Source organism: Bos indicus x Bos taurus, chromosome 10, assembly GCF_003369695.1.
Source record: "Bos indicus x Bos taurus breed Angus x Brahman F1 hybrid chromosome 10, Bos_hybrid_MaternalHap_v2.0, whole genome shotgun sequence".
Classification (NCBI taxonomy): Eukaryota; Metazoa; Chordata; class Mammalia; order Artiodactyla; family Bovidae; genus Bos; species Bos indicus x Bos taurus.
In genome coordinates, this window is record NC_040085.1 from 21,729,566 (window position 1) to 21,753,028 (window position 23,463).

The window sequence follows — 23,463 nt, forward strand, 5'->3', positions numbered from 1 at the left end:
ATCTTCCTCCAAGGAAGGCAATATGAACAGACTAGATATTTATGACTATCACTTGGATCCCTGTGTACAGAGTAGGTTTGAAGGAATCTGGACTGGATGTTGGGGCTTCCCATGTGGTTCTAGTGGTGAAGAAAGTGTCTGCCAATGCAGGAGACTTAAGGAACGTGGGTTTGATCCCTAGGTCAGGAAGATCCCCTGGAGGAGGGCATGGCAATCCATTCCAGTATTCTTGCCTGAAGAATCCCATGGACAGAGGAGCCTGGCAATCTATACAGTCCATGGGGTCACAAAGAGTTGGGCACAACTGAGTGACTTAGCACACAGCACACAAATGGAAAAAATAGGCTATACTGGACGTATGACACTTTGGCAAGCACTGGAAACTAATGTTGGATTTTTACAGTGCACTACAAAATGTTCTATAAATTTGCATTGAAAATATTTGATTCATATCTCTATCTCCTCCAGGCCATACATCTTGAGGTGCTTCAACGTATTCTTAGAAACAATCCCAGATACAGAATAAATACAATGCCATATATAAAGAGAAATGAATGGTTTTAGGAGACAGATAAAAGAATGAATAATTGGTTCATGAATATACCTATATGTGAACAGTAGGAAACCAGTAGTGTCATTTGTTTAGGCTTTCAAAAATCTTCCCAACAGGGTTTATGTCACCAATAAAAAATATTGGTAATTAAGAGAAAGAGTAGTGAGAAAAGAGGCAGAAAGGCAGAAGACAATGAGGCCAGAGAGACTGGTATTTCCTTAGCCTGGAATCAGATACTTTGTAACTTGTTGAGGGAGAATCTTAACAGAAAATTTTCCTGCTGAAGAAGATATCTATATCATCAAAATTACAAAGAGATAACTGATATAATAAACCTGAAGGACTTGGATGACATGTGAGTATTATCCAACTCACCAAAGGAATGAGAAAAAGACCCATTCTTGGTAAATGTGGAGATTATCAATGGAATAATTAGCATCTTGGTTACTTCAAGATGTAGATTATGAGTAAATATATGGACAAATTGAAACAATTATCAGTTTAAAATTTTGAAAGAAAAGAGAAGTAAAGAAACTAGCTAGAAAGAAATGATTATAATTAGAACATATGTGTGTAATCCCATATAAATAAACATAAATTTTGAATTAAGGTTTTATTTGTCTGAATGTTTATTCTCTTTAGGGAAGAGAAGCAGTCTTATAGAGTGTGGTAACACTCAGAGCTAATGAACTAGAAAGAGCTAATTTCATAATACCAGATACAGGCAACATAATGATCAGGATAAAATCCTTTTAATATCATTTATGAAATCTTAAAACTCACAAATGGTCTGAAAGCTCTCTTCATTGCTACCTTCATCTCTTTGTTCCTGAATGTGTAGATGACTGGATTTAAAAAAGGAGTGAGAACAGCATCAGAAAGAGCAAGAAACTTGTCCATTTGGGAACTGGGGTGTGGCCAAGTATAGATAAACATGATTGGACCAAAGAACAAAATAACCACAGTGATGTGAGCTGACAAAGTGGACAGGGCCTTGGGTGAACCACCTGAGGAGCGTTTCCAAACAGTTAACAGGATGAACATATAGGAGATGAGGAGTATAAAGAAGGAACTAACACAGATAAACCCACTGTTGACAGTGACCATGAACTGAAGTCTGTAAGTATCTGTACAGGCCAGTCTGAGGAGCCGAGGAAGATCACAGTAAAGGCTGTCCAATACATTCGGACCACAGAAGGGCAAATTAACAATAAATGCTAGCTGGAACAGTGAGTGGCTGACACCAAGGGCCCAGGCAGCAGCCAGAAACAAAATGCACATCCTCGGGCTCATGATGCTCAGATAGTGGAGAGGCTTACATATGGCAACATATCTGTCAAAGGCCATGGCTATGAGCAGCACCATCTCCACCCCACCAATGACATGGATGAAGAAGATCTGAGCAATGCAGCCTCCAAAAAAAATGACTTTACGCTTTCTGAAAAGGTCATAGATCATCTTGGGAGAAGTGACAGAGCAGGCTCCCAAGTCAATGAAGGAGAGGCTGGCCAGTAGGAAGTACATGGGGGAATGTAAGTGAGGATCAGTAGTCACAGAAAACACAATGAGGATGTTTCCAGCCATGCTTCCTACATAGAGCACAGAGGAGAACACCAGGAGGAGCAGCTGGATCCCCCAAGAATGAGTGAGTCCCAGAAACACAAACTCAGACACCGAGTGATTCCCTCCATCCATCGATCCAGCCAACAGGGCTGCCACTGAAATACTGATAAATATGAAAATGAAGAGGAAAGTGTGATTATGGAGATGATAATTTCTGATTTCAGTATTCTCATAATGAATGAAAAGTATATAACTATCCAATTCCTCAAATACACATGCAAAAAGACAACAATCAACATAGTATCATCACAATGTTTGAGCTGCAAAGTACTTCAAACCTATCATCACAAATACTCTCACTTCAACATTCTGTTCTTAAATTAAGAGTAGGCAAATACAAAAGATTCCAACGTGTCCATGGAATTCATCAGCTGTTTATATCACTTCTGGGGACTTCCCTAGTGGTCCTCTGGTCAGATGTACACCTTGTCATGCAGGGAACAGGGGTTTGACCCCTGCTTGGGGAACTAAGATCCCACATACCTCGGAGCAACTGAGCCAGTGCTCTGCAGTCACAGCTATAGAGTCTGTGCATCTCAACAAAAGATCCCACATAATGCATCAAAGATCCCACGTGCTGGAACTAAGATCTGACATAGCCAATAAGTAAAGATTTTAAATTTCACCTTTGATATTGACTATTCCTCATCTCCAAAATACTCCATCATGTTTTTATATATATTCTCACAATCCACTTTTCTCACAATTCACTGACAAAAAGTAGTGATGAGAGGAAAACATGATTCACTGGTCGATTGTCACCTGGATTGAAAGTTACATGAGACATGAACTGATAGTCTCCTGTCTTTTATCCCTATCTCAGGATAAGCTGTAGATTGAGACAAAATAAAGAGAATGTGGTATGTAAAACTGGAGGTCCCACAAGTATAGTAAAACAGGGGAAGTATGTGGACTTCAATAAGAAATAAAACAACCACTGTTTCCATGACATTTTATCATGGCCATGGCTATTCTGGGTGCCTCTAGTTTCCACATAATTTTTCATGACTACAAAATCCCTAAACTGGACTCAAAACTCAGTAAGACTTTCATAATGCAGCCTACAGCAGCTAGGTGGGAAAAGCTTTCTCTAGACCTAATAAATGTATATTTGGGGAATTTCTGCAATTTCTGCTAAGGTATATATCTAAAGCAGCCACAGATGATGTAAAATATCTCTGAAAGCATTTTTCTGTTCATACATGTGAAGGTATTGAAGTCAGCACTTGGAATAGTTGAGATATTAAGTAGTAATTCATCGGTGTCTCAGCTTTCCCTTAATGTCATCTCTTATGTTCACTGATACCCCCTTATGCTTTAAAGTATTATCACCTGCATGATAACCTATTCCGATAGCTGATATTATCCTGCTTAATTTTACTTTGAAATCTAGTCAGGTATTTTATCTTCAAGGCAATTTGTATTTTATATTTTTTATTTATAATTATAAAATATGAGGAATATCAAACACTAATAAGTCCCATTATAGGAGGGCAGATGAGATTCCTTCTTGACCTTAAATCATAATATACAAAGTTAGTTAGTTCTTTAATACATATAGTATTTATATGTGAGGTGGAGGGTAAGCAGACAATGGTGTTGTGTTTCTCTGTGTGCAGACACCTGTCTCAACCACTCCTTCTAGAATAGAGCAGTCCCTGAAAATATCTGCTAGAGGTTAATTTATCTAGGACTTAATGAAATGCAGTAGAACAGGTATACTGATATCTTTCATTTTTTAGGTACAACTTCAGACCTTCTCACTCAAAGGGCCATCTGACTGGTGCCCTCTTTCATCACAGACTACACAACTGACTCTGTCATTATATTCTGACTCCAATTCTGGGTCAGCATCATTGGGATGAATGTCTTTCTATTCTCATCTACATATATTGACTACACTATCATCTCCGAATCCAATGGTCCACAGTCTCAACGTGCACACTTTCTGTTACCAGAAACCTGAGGCTTGGAGTAGGGTGCAGGGAGCAACCAATTTCTGCTGCTCATCAAGTTGGAGAGAGTCACCAGGGGATAAGATTTATGGGATAGACATGCAGAGGAAGGTAGTGGAGGCACAGGATGGGGGGAAGACAAGAAACTCAGTAATTACTGAAAAAGGACCAAGGTTTTGGTGACGAAAAGCACATATTCTCAGTATTATGAGATGAAAAGCTATTGTGGAATTATATATGGGCCATTTTGTCCAAGATGGTTATCATTCACATGAAAAACACAAGGCCACATCCAGGTTTACATAACTGGAAGAACTGGAAACCAAAAGCTAGGTCTGTTGATTCTTATTCTAGAAAGATTGACTCTAGAGAAAATGATCAAGTTAACAAAAAAAATAAATAAATAATAATTTTTCTTGGTGAAAATAAAAACTAACCAGAGGTATTCATACACTACCCATTATTAACATTACTGAAACAGAAACTCCCCAGGTCAGTAGGTACCCAATATGCTACTGGAGATCAGTGGAGAAATAACTCAAGAAAGAATGAAGAGATGGAGCCAAAGCAAAAAGAATACCCAGCTGTGGATGTGACTGGTGGTAGAAGCAAGGTCTGATGCTGTAAAGAGCAATATTGCATAGGAACCTGGAATGTCAGGTCCATGAATCAAGGCAAATTGGAAGTGGTCAAACAAAAGATGGCAAGATTGAATGTTGACATTCTAGGAATCAGCGAACTGAAATGGACTGGAATGGGTGAATTTAACTCAGATGACCATTATATCTACTACTGCAGGCAGGAATCCCTCAGAAGAAATGGAGTGGCCCTCATGGTCAACAAAAGAGTCCGAAATGCAGTACTTGGATGCAATCTCCAAAACGACAGAATGATCTCTGTTCGTTTCCAAGGCAAACCATTCAATATCACAGTAATCCAAGTCTATGCCCCAACCAGTAACGCTGAAGAAGCTGAAGTTGAACGGTTCTATGAAGACCTACAAGACCTTTTAGAACTAACACCAAAAAAAAAAGATGTCCTTTTCATTATAGGGGACTGGAATGTAAAAGTAGGAAGGCAAGAAACACCTGGAGTAACAGGCAAATTTGGCCCTGGAATACGGAATGAAGCAGGGCAAAGACTAATAGAGTTTTGCCAAGAAAATGCACTGGTCATAACAAACACCCACTTCCAACAACACAAGAGAAGATTCTATACATGGACATCACCAGATGGTCGACACCGAAATCAGATTGATTATATTCTTTGCAGCCAAAGATGGAGAAGCTCTGTACAGTCTGCAGAAACAAGACACGGAGCTGACTGTGGCTCAGACCATGAACACCTTACTGCCAAATTCAGACTGAAATTTGAGAAAGTGGAGAAAACCACTAGACCATTCAGGTATGACCTAAATCAAATCCCTTAGGACTATACAATGGAAGTGAGAAATAGACTTAAGGGACCTGATCGGATAGACAGAATGCCTGATGAACTATGGATGGAGGTTCGGGACATTGTACAGGAGACAGGGAGCAAGACCATCCCCATGGAAAAGAAATGCAAAAAAGCAATATGCCTGTCTGAAGAGGCCTTACAAATAGCTGTGAAAAGAAGGGAAGCAAAAAGCAAAAGAGAAAAGGAAAGACATACCCATTTAAATGCAGAGTTCCAAAAATAGCAGGGAGAGATAAGAAAGCCTTCCTCAGCGATCAATGCAAATAGAGGAAAACAACAGAATGGGAAAGACTAGAGATCTCTTCAAGAAAATCAGAGATACCAAGGGAACATTTCATGCAGAGATGGGCTAAATAAAGTACAGATATGGTAGGGACATAACAGAAGCAGAAGATATTAAGAAGACATGGCAAGAATACACAGAAGAACTGTACAAAAAAAGATCTTCACGACCCAGATAATCACGATGGTGTGATCACTCACTGAGAGCCAAACATCCTGGAATATGAAATCAAGTGGGGCTTAGGAAGCATCACTACAATCAAAGCTAGTGGAGGTGATGGAATCCCAGTGGAGCTATTTCAAATCCCGAAAGATGATGCTGTGAAAGTGCTGCACTCAATATGCCAGCAAATTTGGAAAACTCAGCAGTGGCCACAGGACTGGAAAAGGTCAGTTTTCATTCCAATCCCAAAGAAAGGCAATGCCAAAGAATGCTCAAACTACCACACAATTGCACTCATCTCACATGCTAGTAAAGTGATGTTTAAAATTCTCCAAGCCATGCTTCAGCAATACCTGAACCATGAACTTCCAGATGTTCAAGCTGGATTTATAAAAGACAGAGGAACCAGAGATCAAATTGTCAACATCTGCTGGTTCATCAAAAAAGCAAGAGAGTTCCAGAAAACCATCTATTTCTGCTTTATTGACTATGCCAAAGCCTTTGACGGTGTGGATCACAATAAACTGTGGGATATTCTGAAAGATATGGGAATACTAGACCACCTGATCTGCCTCTTGAGAAACCTGTATGCAGGCCAGGAAGCAACAGTTAGAATTGGAAGTGGAACAACAGACTGGTTCCAAATAGAAAAAGGAGTTCATCAAGGCTGTATATTGTCATCCTGCTTATTTAACTTATATGCAGAGTACATCATGAGAAATGTTAGGCTGGAAGAAGCACAAGCTGGAATCAAGATTGCAGGGAGAATTATCAATAACCTCAGATATGCAGATGACACCACCCTTATGGCAGAAAGTGAAGAACTAAAAAGCCTCTCAATGAAAGTGAAAGAGGGGAGTGAAAAAGTTGGCTTAAAGCTCAACATTCAGAAAACGAAGATCATGGCATCTGGTCCCATCACTTCATGGGAAATAGATGGGGAAACAGTGGCTGACTTTGTTTTTCTGGGCTCCAAAATCACTACAGATGGTGACTGCAGCCATGAAATTAAAAGACACTTACTCCTCGGAAGGAAAGTTATGACCAACCTAAACAGCATATTATAAAGCAGAGACATTACTTTGTCAACAAAAGACCATCTAGTCAAGGCTATAGTTTTTCCAGTTGTCATGTATGGATGTGAGAGTTGGACTATAAAGAAAGCTGAGTGCCAAAGAATTGATGCTTTTGAACTGTGGTGTTGGAGAAGACTCTTGGACTGCAAGGAGATCCAACCAGTCCATCCTAAAGGATATCAGTCCTGAGTGTTCATTGGAAGTTCTAATGTTGGAGCTGGAACTCCAATACTTTGGCCACGTGATGGGAAGAGCTCTCTCATTGGAAAAGACCCTGATGCTGGGAAAGATTGAAGGCAGGAGAAGAAGGGGACGACAGAGGATAAGATGGCTGGATGGCATCACCGACTCGATGGACGTGAGTTTGAGTGAACTCCAGGAGTTGGTGATGGATAGGGAGGCCTGGCGTGCTGCAATTCATGGGGTAGCAAAGAGTCAGACACGACTGAGTGACTGAACTGAACTGAATGCAGAATACAATATGTCAATTGAATAGTGAGATCTTGATGATTTGGGGTGGGGGCGGGGAAGTGGCGGAAGTGTGTTCTAGAGATTCAAGTATAGAAGATAACTTTTGTCAGCAATACCAGGTGGCTAAGCTGCTCCAAGGGCATAGATACTTATCTGGGTCTAGAAGAATTACTGAAAGCAAGAAGGAAGATATATACAAATTTTGGTAAATATCTTGAATTACATAATATGAAAATGCTCTTTAATATTAACTACCATTATTCACAGGCTACCCAGGTTGCTCAGTGGGTAGAGTCTGCCTGCAATGCATGAGAAACAAGACACAAATTCAGTTCCTGGCTCAAGAATATCCCCTGGAAGAGGGCATGGCAACCCACTCCAGTATTCTTGTCTGGAGAATCCCATGGACAGAGGTGCATGGCATGCTACAGTCCACAGGGTTGCAAAGAGTTGGACAAGACTGAGGTGATTCAGCATACAAACAAGCACCATTATTCACATGTATACAGTTCATGGTATATACCCAGACACATAGAAAATCAAAAGATAGTTCTCGATTGAGAGGTTATGGGTGATTCAGTAGTAAGTATCTGCCTGCCAATGCAGGAGATGCAGGAGACCTGGGTTCTATCCTTGGGTTAGGAAGAGCCTCTGGAAGAGGAAATGACAACCCACTTTAGTATTCTTGCACAGGAAATCCCATGAACAGAGAAGTCTGGCAGGCAAAAGTGCATAGGGTCACAAAGAGTCAGACACGACTGAGCAACTGAGCACACAGGCATTAATAACCCAAGGCTGTATTAAAGTCGTTCCATCTTTATTATTCTTGATTCTCCCCATCATCTTTTTCAATAGTTTAAATACACTTAAGGGAAAGTTTCTTACTTAAAAACTTAGAGTAGATAAGACCATTAGACTTCCAGTGAGAAGACTCCTATAGCTTTACAACACATTTCTCGTTGGGGATTAGCTAGCATTCGTCTCCAAACCAATAGCCAGCACTCAACCTGTTTTCCAAAAGTTTATGGGTGCATAGAAAAATAAAATAGAGAGAAAGAATGAATTTAAAATAAATTCTTAAAGATTAGATAGAGGAGAATTTAAAATAAAATTTTAAACTAAAATAAAATAAAGTTTATTATTAAAATAAATAAAATAAATTTAAAATAAAATTTTAAAATAAAATTTAAAATAAAATCTTAAAGATTTGATAGAGGAGAAATTAGAAAAGATATGCACAATGACAAAAAAAAAAAAGAAGAAGCAAGAGGAGAACAGAGAGAACACATAAGGGTTCAGAGAGTGTGAAATACCATGCCTCTATTTCTGAGAACCCAAGTCAGTTAAGGAGAACATCACCCTCTCACCTTTAATTCATTGATTCAGGGCTACTCCTGACTTTGCAACATTGGGTTGCATTTAAGGAAGGCAGATGGTTCTATTACCTGCCCAGTCAGGCTCACAGAGTTTCTGTGAAAACCACACTTGAAAATGAATGGCAGGTTGCCTTCACTCTGCACAATGATATATACCTTTAATTCACAGTAAAAAAATTCAACTCTTATTATGACTTGAGGAGTCTATCATATACTAAGCAGAAAAAGGTGTACAGGACAATAGACAACAAGCACATAAAATTCTCCCCCATGTATGTTTTCTTTATATTCTACCATCCCAGGAGGGCTCTCTGTCTGGGCAGCATCTGCTATTAGGGTCACAGTATTGTTATTTTCAAAGGTGTGGTTCTTCTATGTGGTGGATTTATCACATGGCTATATGTTCATATTAAAAAGTCCAGAAATCATTTTCAAACATTCATCTCTTAATTTCCTCAGTCCAAAAATGCAAAACTTCACAGATTTCTTTTCATGCATTATAGTGGAATGGTTAATAGCTTGGACTTTGGCATTAGTCTTTTATATTTTAGTTGAAGCTCAGCTGCAAATTTGCTGTGTGAGCATGGAAAAGTTACTTTATCTGAGATTCAGTTTTCTCACTATTTCTCATTGAGATAATAATACCTCCCTTGTAGGTTGTTGTGAGAAATATATGATATGTATGTAAACATATCTACCTCATAACCTAGCACATATGCGTGCGTGGTCAGTTGCTTCTGTCAATTCTGACTCTGAAATCCTATGGACTGCAGCACTCCAGACTCCTCTGTCCATGGGATTCTCCAGGTAAGAATACTGGAATGGGTTGCCATGCCCTCCTCCAAGGGATCTTCCCCACCCAGGGATTGAACCCAAGTCTTTTATGTCTCCTGCATTGACAGGGGGTTCTTTACCACTAGTGCCACCTGGGAAGCCCTAAGTGGTTATTAAGTATAAATAATTATTCCTGATATTCTGAATCCTTCATTATTCTAAATTATTAATATTTAAACTAGACCTTATTTATGCCTACACTTGCACCCAATCAATTAAGAACATTTCCCAAATACTTTTACTTCTCAAGGAATGTATTAACCGGAGAGCCTAAGGTTGCAGGAAGAAGCTTAGTGCTCTCATCAGGTTGTGACCTTTTCACTACTGCCATCCCAATAATCCAAAGCCATAAATTTCAATTTCTCACATTAAAAAAGTTAACTTTTCCCTAACAGTGGATGTTTCTCTTGTCTTTATGGTTAAAAGTGGGGCAAGTAGGAAGAAAGGGCAAGAGCAGGTTCTTCAAGGGATTTCTGAAGGCTGGGTCCATCCAGGAGCAAATATGTATTGATCTGCTGAGACAAGGAAGCCAAAGTATGCAATATCAGCTGCTAAGGAAAATATAATTTTCTCCAAACTGTCTTTTTCATTTGGCATATTAAATTCTTTAGTTATGACTTTCACTTTGACTGTACAAGTGAAAAAAAAGAAGCAGTTTAGGCATATAATAAAGTCAAATGGTTATTCAAGACTGAAGTCTTAATAATGTTCTTTTCCCATTCTTATCTCCTCACTTATTCATTTTGTTAATTTAAAATGAATTTGCTTCTATATACTAGGTCTCGTAAAAGACCAATGTTGTACAAAGTCAATCTTTATCAAACACATATATAAATATACATCAGGCATTGTGTGATGTAGGTCACAGAAGTGGAATAGATCTCTAAAATATGAGAAGAGTGGGAAAAGGTAATTCCAAAGATTAAAAAAGACAGCATAGCAAATATAACACTGTATATACTTTTAAGACATGGTAAATAGTACAATATATGAACATGGGATCTAAAATGTCATTTCAATCAAATGGTAAAATATTAAAAATACATAACTTTGGTATTCACTAGGTTAATGGTGAAGCATGCAGATTGTCTATTTCATAGACATTGTTTCAGAAAAGAGAAGAAAGACTGGTACAGATTAGTTTCTGCCTGACATTGAGAACTAATCTCAGTTATTCAAGACATTAAATAATTACAGGAAGTCAATGACAGAGAGTGTGCAAGGAATTGATGATGAGGCTAGTTATTAAGGCAGATACTCTACCCACTACTGTGATAGGGCAACTGGAGGAAAGAAGCAATGGAAGCAGGGAATCCTCTTAAGAGAATGATGAAATAAAGCAGATCTGGGAGGCCATGCTGCTGACGAGGACTAGATAGTTGATCTGCAACAGTATTGATACAGAAGAGAGAAATATTGAGAAATAAAAACCCAGAGAAACTGGTGATGAATTAAAGTTGATGTGAACATGAAAGACAGAAGTCAAAAGTGACACCAAGATGTGTGGATGAATAGGACAATTGTGGATTCATTTTTTAAAAGAGGGTAGTTGGACATGGAATTTACAAAGGTGGAGAAAATAGATTATCATGTTTATATTAAGCAATTAGAGTTTAAGTTATTAGTGAGATACCAGGTGGAAATATGGGACAGGATATATGGAAAGAAGTATAGATTCAAGACATAATTGTATCATAACTCACGTAAGAGTGATAAATTAATATATAAGAGTGAATTAGTTCTCTGAGAGCAAGAGTACAGAGGGAAAAGACAAGATAAATGAAATAAAGCAAAGATCCCACCATGTAGAACGTTACACTGATAGTGTGAAAGGAAGCAAAGGAGCCAAAGACTTGGGCAGAACAATCCGGGAGACAGGAGGACAATGGGCTGTGAGCCATAGAAGCCAAAAAGTGAATCAAGAAGAGTGAATCAAGAACCAAGCATGAAAACTGAGAACTAATGGAGGGAATAGAGAAATGATGGGACAGTGAAGAGAGTGGGATGATAGAGTAAAGGGAAGAAATAAAATAAATTGAGATACCAGTTGACATATGTTTTCTACTTTGGAAACAGGTGGTTTAGGGCCAGTGTATCATAGGCACACATTATAAATATCAAATGGGTTCATTAAGGAATTAATCATATAATAAATGTGATGAGTTGTCAAAGAATGAATGAATGAATAAAAGGACGCCATTGGGGCTAGAACGAAGAAGGCAATGGCACCCCACTCCAGTACTCTTGCCTGGAAAATCCCATGGACGGAAGAGCCTGGTAGGCTGCAGTCCATGGGGTCACTCAGAGTCGGACACGACTGAGCGACTTCACTTTCACTTTTCACTTTCATGCATTGGAGAAGGAAATGGCAACCCACTCCCGTGTTCTTGCCTGGAGAATCCCAGGGACGGGGAAGACTGGTGGGCTGCCTCTATGGGGTCGCACAGAGTGAGACACGACTGAAGTGACTTAGCAGCAGCAGCAGGGGCTAGAAGACAAAGTTTTCAGAGACTCTACATGCCACTCTATTGTAACACATACCAGCAATGCTCAGCAGCTTGAAATCAACCAAAAAGAACTTTAACTATTAGGATGAAAAGACAGAGAAATAAAATGGCAGGCGAAACAGGAGGTTACAAAGGGCTGAAACATTTCTAGTCACTGTATAGTACAACTATATAGTCAGACTGACAATAAATCACAGGCCAGAAAGAAAAACACATGATACCAAAAAAATTAAAATTTTAACGTAAGGACCAACACTTGAGATACTTAGAAAAGAAGATGAGCGTTCCCTGATATTCTTCTACAGATTTATGCTCATTCTTTGAAGGCTTGTTGTGCACTTCCCCTAACTCATACCTTCAACTGTCCATATACATGACTCCTCTTCATGGGCCTGATCCCTACTCTATCCTCCTTCTCTAATGCGGGCAGAAAACTTCCACAGAAGGTTAACATCACAGCGAGCTACAGAAAAACTCAGTTTTTACATTCCTGGAATACAGAAAACTTGGCTAGTAGTAATTTATTCACTACTGATTTTATTTTTGCCCCACCTACCTGTTTTGTCAAGGGAACTAAGAAAACACCATCATTAAAGATACAGACAGATATAGTTCTCCCAAAATCAACCAGGTCCTATGCAGGATCATTACAGACACACACAAATAGTATAAAACAGTCAAAGCAGCAGCTAATTACAACCCCAGAGGGTAGTGACCAAGTGATGCTGTGGAGATCTGGGACTGCTGAAGTGAAGTCAGTTGGCCTGGGGGATTATCACCTGTGGTCGTTTTGGTTTTCCTACTGTAGCCAGGCAAAGAAGCTGTAAATGAGGAAAAATGAGACATTCAGGTTTCTTATGACAAAGGTACCACTGAACATGTTTTAGAGCTATTTTAATCTTTATGATGATTAAAGGTAAATGCCACAGCAGCATTTTTATTTTATTTTATTTTTTAACTTTACAAATTGTATTGGTTTTGCCATATATCAAAATGAATCCACCACAGGTATACATGTGTTCCCCATCCTGAACCCTCCTCCCTCCTCCCTCCCCATACCATCCCTCTGGGTCGTCCCATTGCACCAGCCCCAAGCATCCAGTATCATGCATCGAACCTGGACTGGTGACTCGTTTCATATATGATATTATACATATTTCAATGCCATTCTCCCAAATCATCCCACCCTCTCCCTCTCCCACAGAGTCCAAAAGACTGTTCTATACATCAGTGTCTCTTTTGCTGTCTCGTATACAGGGTTACTGTTACCATCTTTCTAAATTCCATATATATGCGTTAGTATAATCATCTCATCGTTTCTATGTTGATATTACAATAATATTCAACTTAAACACAAAATATATAATAAGAATAATAGTGAAAGTGTTAGTCACTCAGTCCTGTCTGACACTTTGTGACCCCATGGACTGTGCCTACGAGGCTCCTCTGTCAATGGAATTTTCCAGGCAAGAATACTGGAGTAGGTTGCCATTCCCTTCTCCAGGGGATCTTCTCAACCCAGGGATTGAACCTGGTTCTCCTGCACTGCAGGCAGATTCTTTACCATCTGAGCCAGAAGAGAAGCCCAGTACATGGAGATAAAACCATACAATATTCCATGAAAAAAGGTAGAGAGAATATATAAGGAATTGAGGTTAAATTGACTTCAGAAATAACACTTTCATGCACAGTCTATTAAATCTCCACAACCACACTGTGAAGTAGATGTAGTTACATATTCTTAGACAGATTATCTAAATTACATAGATATCAAAGGGTTGGCCTATATATGAATTTAGAACTTTATCCAATTTTTATTCTCTTTCTTCCTTGAGTTACAGATTTTGTTTGGTAAAGTATCTGTTCAAGCCTTTTGTTACTTTAAATTGCATCTTTTTTTTATTACTGAGAGTTCCCTATAGATTCAAAATACAAGTCATTTTTCAGATATGTGATATGCCAATATACTCATCCCACTTATATGGGTTGTCATTTCATTAACAGAGCAGACATTTTCAATTTTGCTGAAGAACAATTTACTAACTTTTTGTATTTTATGTTTTTGGTTTCATATCTTAGAAATCTTTACTAGCTTCAGGTGACTAAATTTTCTCTAATACTTTCTTCTAGAGGTTTTATTGTTTTAGATTTTGCATTTAGGTCTATGACCATTTTTGAGTTAAAAAGGTGTCAGATATAGGTTGAGCTTTAATTTTCATTATGAATGTTTGTTTGTGTGTGCTCAGTGTTTGACTCTTTCTAACTACATAGCCAGCCAGGCTTCTCTATCCATGGAATTTTCCAGGCAGGAATACTGGAGCAGGTTGCCATTTCCTACTCCAGGGAATCTTCCCAACCCTGGGATCCAACCCACATCTCTTGCATCTCCTGCACTGGCAGGCAGATTCTTCACCACTGTGCCAACTGGGTAGCCCTTATAAATATTTATTTCAGCACGATTTGTTGAAACAACTCCCTGTTCTCCATTGAATTGTGTTTTAACATATTTGTAGGTTTATTTCTTGATTCTTCTTTCTGTTATTTGATCTATGTATACATTTTAAAATTCAATTTTACTTTTTAAAAATTTATTTTGGCTATTATAGTTCCTTCGCATTTCCATAAAGATTTAAAAATCTGTTTGTTGATATCTTTAAAAATCTGATTTTTTTTTTAATGTAACTATATTGTATGGGTTTTGCCATACATCAACATGCATCCGCCATGGGTGTACATGCGTTCCCCATCCTGAACCCCCCTCCCACCTCCCTCCCAATACCATCCCTCTGGGTCATCCCAGTACACCAGCCCCACGCTTCCAGTATCCTGAATCGAACCTGGACTGGCGATTCATTTCTTATATGATATTATACATTTTTTTAATGCCATTCTACCAAATCATCCCCCCCTCCCTCTCCCATAGAATCCAAAAGACTGTTCTATACTTCTGTGTCTTTTTTGCTGTCTCGCATACAGGGTTATCATTACCATCTTTCTAAATTCCATATATATGCATTAGTATACTGTATTGGTGTTTTTCTTCCTGGAAAACTTCACTCTGTATAATCGCTCCAATTTCACCCACTTCATTAGAACTAATTCAAATATATTCTTTTTAATGGCTGAGTAATACTCCATTGTGTATATGTACCACAGCTTTCTTATCCATTCATCTGCTAATGGACATCTAGGTTGCTTCCATGTCCTGGCTATTAAAAACAGTGCTGCGATGAACACTGGGGCACACGTGTACCCCAGTTTTGGTTTCCTCGGTGTGTATGCCCAGCAGTGGGATTGCTGGGTCATATGGCAGTTCTCTTTCCAGTTGTTTAAGGAATCTCCACACTGTTCTCCATAGTGGCTGTACTAGTTTGAATTCTCACCAACAGTGTAAGAGGGTTCCCTTTTCTCCACACCCTCCCCAGCATTTATTGCTTGTAGACTTTTGGATCACAGCCATTGTGCCTGGTGTGAAATGGTACCTCATTGTGGTTTTGATTTGCATTTCTCTGATAATGAGTGATGTTGAGCATCTTTTCATGTGTTTGTTAGCCATCTGTATGTCTTCTTTGGAGAAATGTCTATTTAGTTCTCTGGCCCATTTTTTGATTGGGTCACTTATTTTTCTGGAATTGAGCTGCAGGAGTTGCTTATATATTTTTGGTTTAATTATTTGTCGGTTGCTTCATTTGCTATTATTTTCTCCCATTCTGAAGGCTGTCTTTTCACCTTGCTTATAGTTTCTTTTGTTGTGTAGAAGCTTTTAATTTGAATTAGATCCCGTTTGTTTATTTTTGCTTTTATTTCCAATATTCTGGGAGGTGGGTCATAGAGGATCCTGCTGTGATTTATGTCAGAGAGTGTTGTGCCTATGTTCTCCTCTAGGAGTTTTATAGTTTCTGGTTTTACATTTAGATCTTTAATCCATTTTGAGTTTATTTTTGTGTATGGTGTTAGAAAGTATTGTAGTTTCATTCTTTTATAAGTGGTTGACCAGTTTTCCCAGCACCACTCAATAAAGAGATTGTCTTTTCTCTATTGTATATTCTTGCCTCCTTTGTCAAAGATAAGATATCCATAGGTGCATGGGTTTATTTCTGGGCTTTCTATTTTGTTCCATTGATCTATATTTCTGTTTTTGTGCCAGTACCATACTGTCTTGATGACTGTGGCTTTGTAGTAGAGCCTGAAGTCAGGCAGGTTGATTCCTCCTATTCTATTCTTCTTTCTCAAGATTGCTTTGGCTATTTGAGGATTTTTGTATTTCCATACAAATTGTGAAATTATTTGTTCTAGTTCTGTGAAGAATACCGTTGGTAGCTTGATAAGGATTGCATTGAATCTATAGATTGCTTTGGGTAGTATACTCATTTTCACTATATTGATTCTTCCAATCCATGAACATGGTATATTTCTCCATCTATTAGTGTCCTCTTTGATTTCTTTCACCAGTGTTTTATAGTTTTTTATACATAGATCTTTAGTTTCTTTAGGTAGATATATTCCTAAGTATGTTATTCTTTTCATTGCAATGGTGAATGGAATTGTTTCCTTAATTTCTCTTTATATTTTCTCATTATTAGTGTATAGGAATGCAAGGGATTTCTGTATGTTGATTTTATATCCTGCAACTTTACTATATGCATTGATTAGCTCTAGCAATTTTCTGGTGGAGTCTTTAGGGTTTTTTATGTAGAGGATCATGTCATCTGCAAACAGTGAGAGTTTTACTTCTTCTTTTCCAATTTGGATTCCCTTTATTTCTTTTTCTGCTCTGATTGCTGTGGCCAATGCTTCCAAAATTATGTTGAATAGTAGTGGTGAGAGTGGGCACCCTTGTCTTGTTCCTGACTTTAGGGGAAATGCTTTCAATTTTTCACCATTGAGGATAATGTTTGCTGTGGGTTTGTCATATATGGCTTTTATTATATTGAGGTATGTTCCTTCTATTCCTGCTTTATGGAGAGTTTTTATTATAAATGGATGTTGAATTTTATCAAAGGCTTTTTCTGTATCTATTGAGATAATCATATGGCCTTTATTTTTCAATTTGTTAATGTGGTTAATGTTGTGGATATTTGAAGAATACTTGCATCCCTTGGATAAAGCCCACTTGGTCATGGTGTATGATCTTTTTAATCTGTTGTTGGATTATGATTGCTAGAATTTTGTTAAGGATTTTTGCAACTATGTTCATCAGTGATATTGGCCTGTTTAAACAGTATATAAACTTGAACCCAAAACAATAACGTAAATAGCAATGGGATCATACTTATCAATAATTACCTTAAATGTAAATGGGTTGAATGCCCCAACCAAAAGACAAAGACTGGCTGAATGGATACAAAAACAAGACCCCTATATACGTTGTCTACAAGAGACCCACCTCAAAACAGGGGACACATACAGACTGAAAGTGAAGGGCTGGAAAAAGATTTTCCATGCAAATAGAGACCAAAAGAAAGCAGGAGTAGCAATACTCATATCACATAAAATAGACTTTAAAACAAAGGCTGTAAAAAGAGACAAAGAAGGACACTACATAATGATCAAAGGATCAATACAAGAAGAAGATATAACAATTATAAATATATATGCACCCAACATAGGAGCATCGCAATATGTAAGACAAATGCTAACAAGTATGAAAGGGGAAATTAAATAACACAATAATAGTGGGAGGCTTTAATACCCCACTCACACCTATGGATAGGTCAACTAAACCGAAAATTAACAAAGAAACACAATCTTTAAATGATAAAATAGACCAGTTAGACCTATTTGATATCTATAGGGCATTTCATCCCAAAACAATGAATTTCACCTTTTTCTCAAGCGCACACGGAACATTCTCCAGGATAGATCACATCCTGGGCCATAAAGCTAGCCTTGGTAAATTCAAAAAATTGAAATTATTCCAAGCATCTTTTCTGACCACAGTGCAGTAAGATTAGATGTCAATTACAGGAGAAAACCTTTTAAAAATTCCAACATATGGAGGCTGAACAACACGCTGCTGAATAACCAACAAATCACAGAAGAAATCAAAATATGCATAGAAATGAATGAAAATGAAAACACAACAACCCAAAACCTATAGGACACTGTAAAAGCAGTGCTAAGGGAAAAGTTCATAGCAATACAGGTATACCTCAAGAAACAAGAAAAAAGTCAAATAAATAACCTAACTCTACACCTAAAGCAACTAGAAAAGGAAGAAATGAAGAACCCCAGGGTTAGGAGAAGGAAAGAAATCTTAAAAATTAGGGCAGTAATAAATGCAAAAGAAACAAAGGAGACCATAGCAAAAGTCAACAAAGCCAAAAGCTGGTTCTTTGAAAGGATAAATAAAATTGTCAAACTATTAGCCAGACTCATCAAGAAACAAAGGGAGAAAAATCAAATCAATAAAATTAGAAATGAAAATGGAGAGATCACAACAGACAACACAGATACAAAGGATCATAAGAGACTACTATCAACAATTATATGCCAATAAAATGGACAACGTGGAAGAAACGGACAAATTCTTAGAAAAGTACAACTTCCCAAAACTGAACGAGGAAGAAATAGAAAATCTTAACAGACCCATCACAAGCATGGAAATTGAAACTGTAATCAGAAATCTTCCAGCAAACAAAAGCCCAGGACCAGACGGCTTCACAACTAAATTCTACCAAAAATTTAGAGAAGAGCTGACACCTATCCTACTCAAACTCTTCCAGAAAATTTCAGAGGAAGGTAAACTTCCAAACTCATTCTATGAGGCCACCATCATCCTAATACCAAAACCTGACAATGATGGTGTTTTGACTGGGACTTTGTTGAATCTATGGATGACTTTGGCAAGAATTGACATATGACTAACGTCACATTTCCAATTTATGTTCCAATTTATGTTTTCTGATGTGCTTAGTCACTCTGTTGTGTCCAACTCTTTGTGACACCATGGACTATAGCCCAGAAGGCTCCTCTGTCCATGGAGATTCTCCAGGCAACAATACTGGAGTAGGTTGCCACACCGTCCTCCAGAGAATCTTCCCAACCCAGGGATCGAACCCAGGTCTCCTGCACTGAAGGCAGATGCTTTACCATCTCAGCCACCTTATATCTTTATTGATTTATTGCATCAGTGTTTTGTAATTATCAGCATACACTTGTTATATCTACAGTTAAGTATTCCATGTTTATAAGTGCTATCATAAATGGCATCTTTAAAATAAATATTTTGGTTTCCAACTGTTCATCTCCAGTATGTAGAAATACAACTAAATTTTATATATTACAGAACTCACTTTAGTTTTTGAAGCTTGTTTTACACATTCATTAGAATTTACTATATAGAAAATCTTATCTTTAGTGCATGGAGACAATTTTATTTCTTCCTTTCTAAACTGCATGTCTCTTCTTCTCTTGCCTTATTCCACTGGCTCGGATATCTAGTGTGATTATAAGTAGGAGTGGTTAAGGATGCAGATCTTTGCCTTGTTCCCAGTCTTAGAATGAAATATTCAGTCTTTCACCAATGAGTATAATGTTAGCTGTAAGATTTTGTTGATGGTCTTAGTCAGATTAAGGAAATTCCTTTTTTCCCTTTATTGAGAATTTTTATCATGAATAGTGGTTTAGTTGGTAAGTCGTGTCTGACTCTTGAGACCTCATGGACAGTAGCCCACCAGGTCCCTCTGTCCATGGGATTTCCCAGGCAAGAATACTGGTGTGGATTGCCATTTCCTCCTCCAAGGGATCTTCCTGACCCAGGGAGTGAACTCAGGTCGGCATTGCAGGTGGATTCTTTACTGACTGAGATACTAAGGACGCCCCTAGGTATTTAATTTTGTCCTTTTCTTTTTACATCTATTAAGACAATCATGTAGTTTTCAATCTTTTTTTCTGTCAATTGATACTGAACTGTTCAGCCTGCCTTTCATTCCTTGACTAAACCCCACTTAGTTATGATGTATTTATCACATCTATATATATCCTATCCTGACTGTCAAATACTTTGTTGAGCATTTGGTGTCTCTGTTTATGGTGGATATTAATCTGTATTTTTTTGTTGTTTGTTTTTCTTTGTTTCTTATAGTGTCTTTTTTTTTTTTTTTTTTTTGATATCACAGCAATGTTGATCTCAGAAACTAAGTTGGGAAGTTCCCTCCCTATGATTTTCTGGGAAATTTGTGTAAAATTGATATATCTCTTCCATAAATGTCTGACAGAATTTGCCAGTAAAATTTATCTGGACTTTTAGAGATTTTGGATGAAGGGTTTTAACTAGGAATTCAATTTCCTTAGCTAATATAAAGCTATTCAAGTTGTTTGTTTATACTTAAGTCAACTTGTATATTTCATATTTTTCAAGAATTAAAATATTTCATTAGAATTAAAAGTATGGGCATAAGTTACTTATAATATCTTATGATTATTCTCTTGATGTGTCTAGAGTATAGTGAGATAACATTTTCCCCTTCTAATAATGACATTTTAACCTTCTCAGCAATCTCTTTCAATTGTATTGATATTTCTCAAAAATTTCCTTTTGGTTTCAATGTTATTTCTTTATAGATTTTTCTATTTTCAAGAAGTTTTTTTTTCTATTATCATTATTGTTTTCTTCATTCTCTTTATCCGTATTTAACTTTCTCTTCTCATCCTAAAGTGAAATATTAACCGGTTTAATAATTTCTTTATTTTTTAATATTAGCTTTAAATTGTATAAACTTTTTAAACACTGCTCTAGCCAAATTCCACCAATTTTGATATTGTATTTTCATTTCCATTCAACTCACATACTTTGTAATTTCCCTTATCACTTTCTTTATGACCTATGTATTATGTGAAGTATACTGTTTAATTTCCAATTATTAGGAGAATTTTCAGATATCCTTCCATTTATTTTTAGTTTAATTCTATTATTTTCAGAGAATTTTTTTGTGTAATTTTAATTCTTTTAACTTGGTAAGTCTGCTTTATTGTCCAGAATATGTTCTGTCTTCAAGAATATTTCATGTGCACTTGAGAAAAGAGTATACATTTTGCTGTTGTCAGGTAGGTTTTTCTACAAATGATTCTGGATAAAATTGGTTGATAGCCTTACATAGGTTTCCTGTTTCATAACTGATATAACTGCTCCCATTTTCTTTTTTTTTTTTTTATGTTTTCTTTTCTTTTTTTTTTATTTTTAAACTTTACATAATTGTATTAGTTTTGCCAAATATCCCATTTTCTTTTGATTAGCATTTACATGGTATACTTTCCATTCTTCTACATATAACATATATATATATATATACACACACATATATATAATATTTAAAGTGAGTTTCTTGTACACAGCATATATTTAGGGTTTTTCCCCTAATTTGATGACTTGTCTTCAATTAGTAGGCAGACCTTTATATTTAATGAGATTATTAAAATGGTCATTTAGCTTTACCATTTTATCATTTATTTTCTGTTTCTCCCAGTTTTTGTTCTTTTCTTTACCCCTTGTTGTCTCTTTTTTGGATTATTTATGTATTTTTTATGATTTGACTTAAATGTCTCTATCGACTTTTTCATTATATCTCTTTGTTATTGCTGTTGTTCCTGTTCAGTGAGTCTCAGGAGACTGTAATATGCATATCTATCCTTTCACAGTTTACTTAGATTTAATGGTAATTGAATAATTATCATATAAGTTACCTCAAGAGGCAGATTATGAGTAAATACATGGATATATTGAAATAATAATAAATTTATAATTACAAGAGAAAAGAGAGGCAAAGAAACTACCTAGAAAGAAATGGTTTATAATTATAATTAGTACACATATGTGCAATCCCATATGCATCAACATAAGTTTTGAATTAAAGTTTTATTTGTTTAAATCTTCATCATCTTTAAGGAAGAGGAGCATTCTTAAAGACTGTGGTAACACTCAAATTAATCTCTAATGAACAAAAAAAGCTAATTCTAAAAATTTCAGATACAGGTGACATGATGATCAGGATAAAATCCTTCTATCACTATTTATGAAATCTTCCTAAAAATCACGAATGGTCTGAAAGCTCTCTTCATTGCTACCTTCATCTCTTTATTCCTGAATGTGTAGATGACTGGATTTAAAAAAGGAGTGAGAACAGCATCAGAAAGAGCAAGAAACTTGTCCATTTGGGAATTGGGGTGCGGCCATGTATAGACAAACATGGTTGGACCAAAGAACAAAATAACCACAGTGATGTGAGCTGACAAAGTGGACAGGGCCTTGGGTGAACCACCTGAGGAGCGTTTCCAAACAGTTAACAGGATGAACATATAGGAGATGAGGAGTATAAAGAAGGAACTAACACAGATAAACCCACTGTTGACAGTGACCATGAACTGAAGTCTGTAAGTATCTGTACAGGCCAGTCTGAGGAGCCGAGGAAGATCACAGTAAAAGCTGTCCAATACATTCGGACCACAGAAGGGCAAATTAACAATAAATGCTAGCTGGAACAGTGAGTGGCTGACACCAAGGGCCCAGGCAGCAGCCAGAAACAAAATGCACATCCTCGGGCTCATGATGCTCAGATAGTGGAGAGGCTTACATATGGCAACATATCTGTCAAAGGCCATGGCTATGAGCAGCACCATCTCCACCCCACCAATGACATGGATGAAGAAGATCTGAGCAATGCAGCCTCCAAAAGAAATGACTTTACGCTTTCTGAAAAGGTCATAGATCATCTTGGGAGAAGTGACAGAGCAGGCTCCCAAGTCAATGAAGGAGAGGCTGGCCAGTAGGAAGTACATGGGGGAATGTAAGTGAGGATCAGTAGTCACAGAAAACACAATGAAGATGTTTCCAGTCATGCTTGCCACATAGAACACAGAGGAGAACACCAGGAGGAGCAGCTGGAACTCCCATGAATAAGTGAGTCCCAGAAATACAAACTCAGACACCGAGTGATTCCCTCCATCCATCCATCCAGCCAACAGGGCTGCTGCTGAAATAATGAGAACTAAGAAAATATGAAAGAAGTTATTATTATTAGTGATAAGAGTGGCATTAATTACAAGTATACCTCAGAGATAAGATGGGTTCAGTTGCAGACCACTGCAATAAAATAAATATTACAGAAAATCAAGTCATATGAATCTTTAGTTTCCCAGTGCATATGAAAGCTTTGTTAAAATACATT

At 37.3% G+C, this 23,463-nt stretch overlaps 2 protein-coding genes across 2 annotated transcripts; both read right to left on the minus strand.

Annotated features, from left to right (window-relative positions):
• Nucleotides 1-1,315: 1,315 nt before the first annotated feature.
• LOC113899463 (olfactory receptor 4F3/4F16/4F29-like) lies at nucleotides 1,316-2,248 on the minus strand. Its single transcript, XM_027552816.1, has one exon. It carries the CDS (start codon nucleotides 2,246-2,248, stop codon nucleotides 1,316-1,318), a length of 933 nt encoding a protein of 310 aa, XP_027408617.1.
• Nucleotides 2,249-22,309: 20,061 nt separating this feature from the next.
• Nucleotides 22,310-23,245, minus strand: LOC113899465 (olfactory receptor 4F21-like). Its single transcript, XM_027552817.1, has one exon. The coding sequence runs from the start codon at nucleotides 23,243-23,245 to the stop codon at nucleotides 22,310-22,312; it is 936 nt and encodes a 311-aa protein (XP_027408618.1).
• Nucleotides 23,246-23,463: the final 218 nt, after the last annotated feature.

Coding starts and splice junctions, on each gene's coding strand:
- LOC113899463 (XM_027552816.1), bottom strand. CDS start 2,248: ATGGATGGAGGGAATCACTCGGTGTCTGAGTTTGTGTTTCTGGGACTC.
- LOC113899465 (XM_027552817.1), bottom strand. CDS start 23,245: ATGGATGGAGGGAATCACTCGGTGTCTGAGTTTGTATTTCTGGGACTC.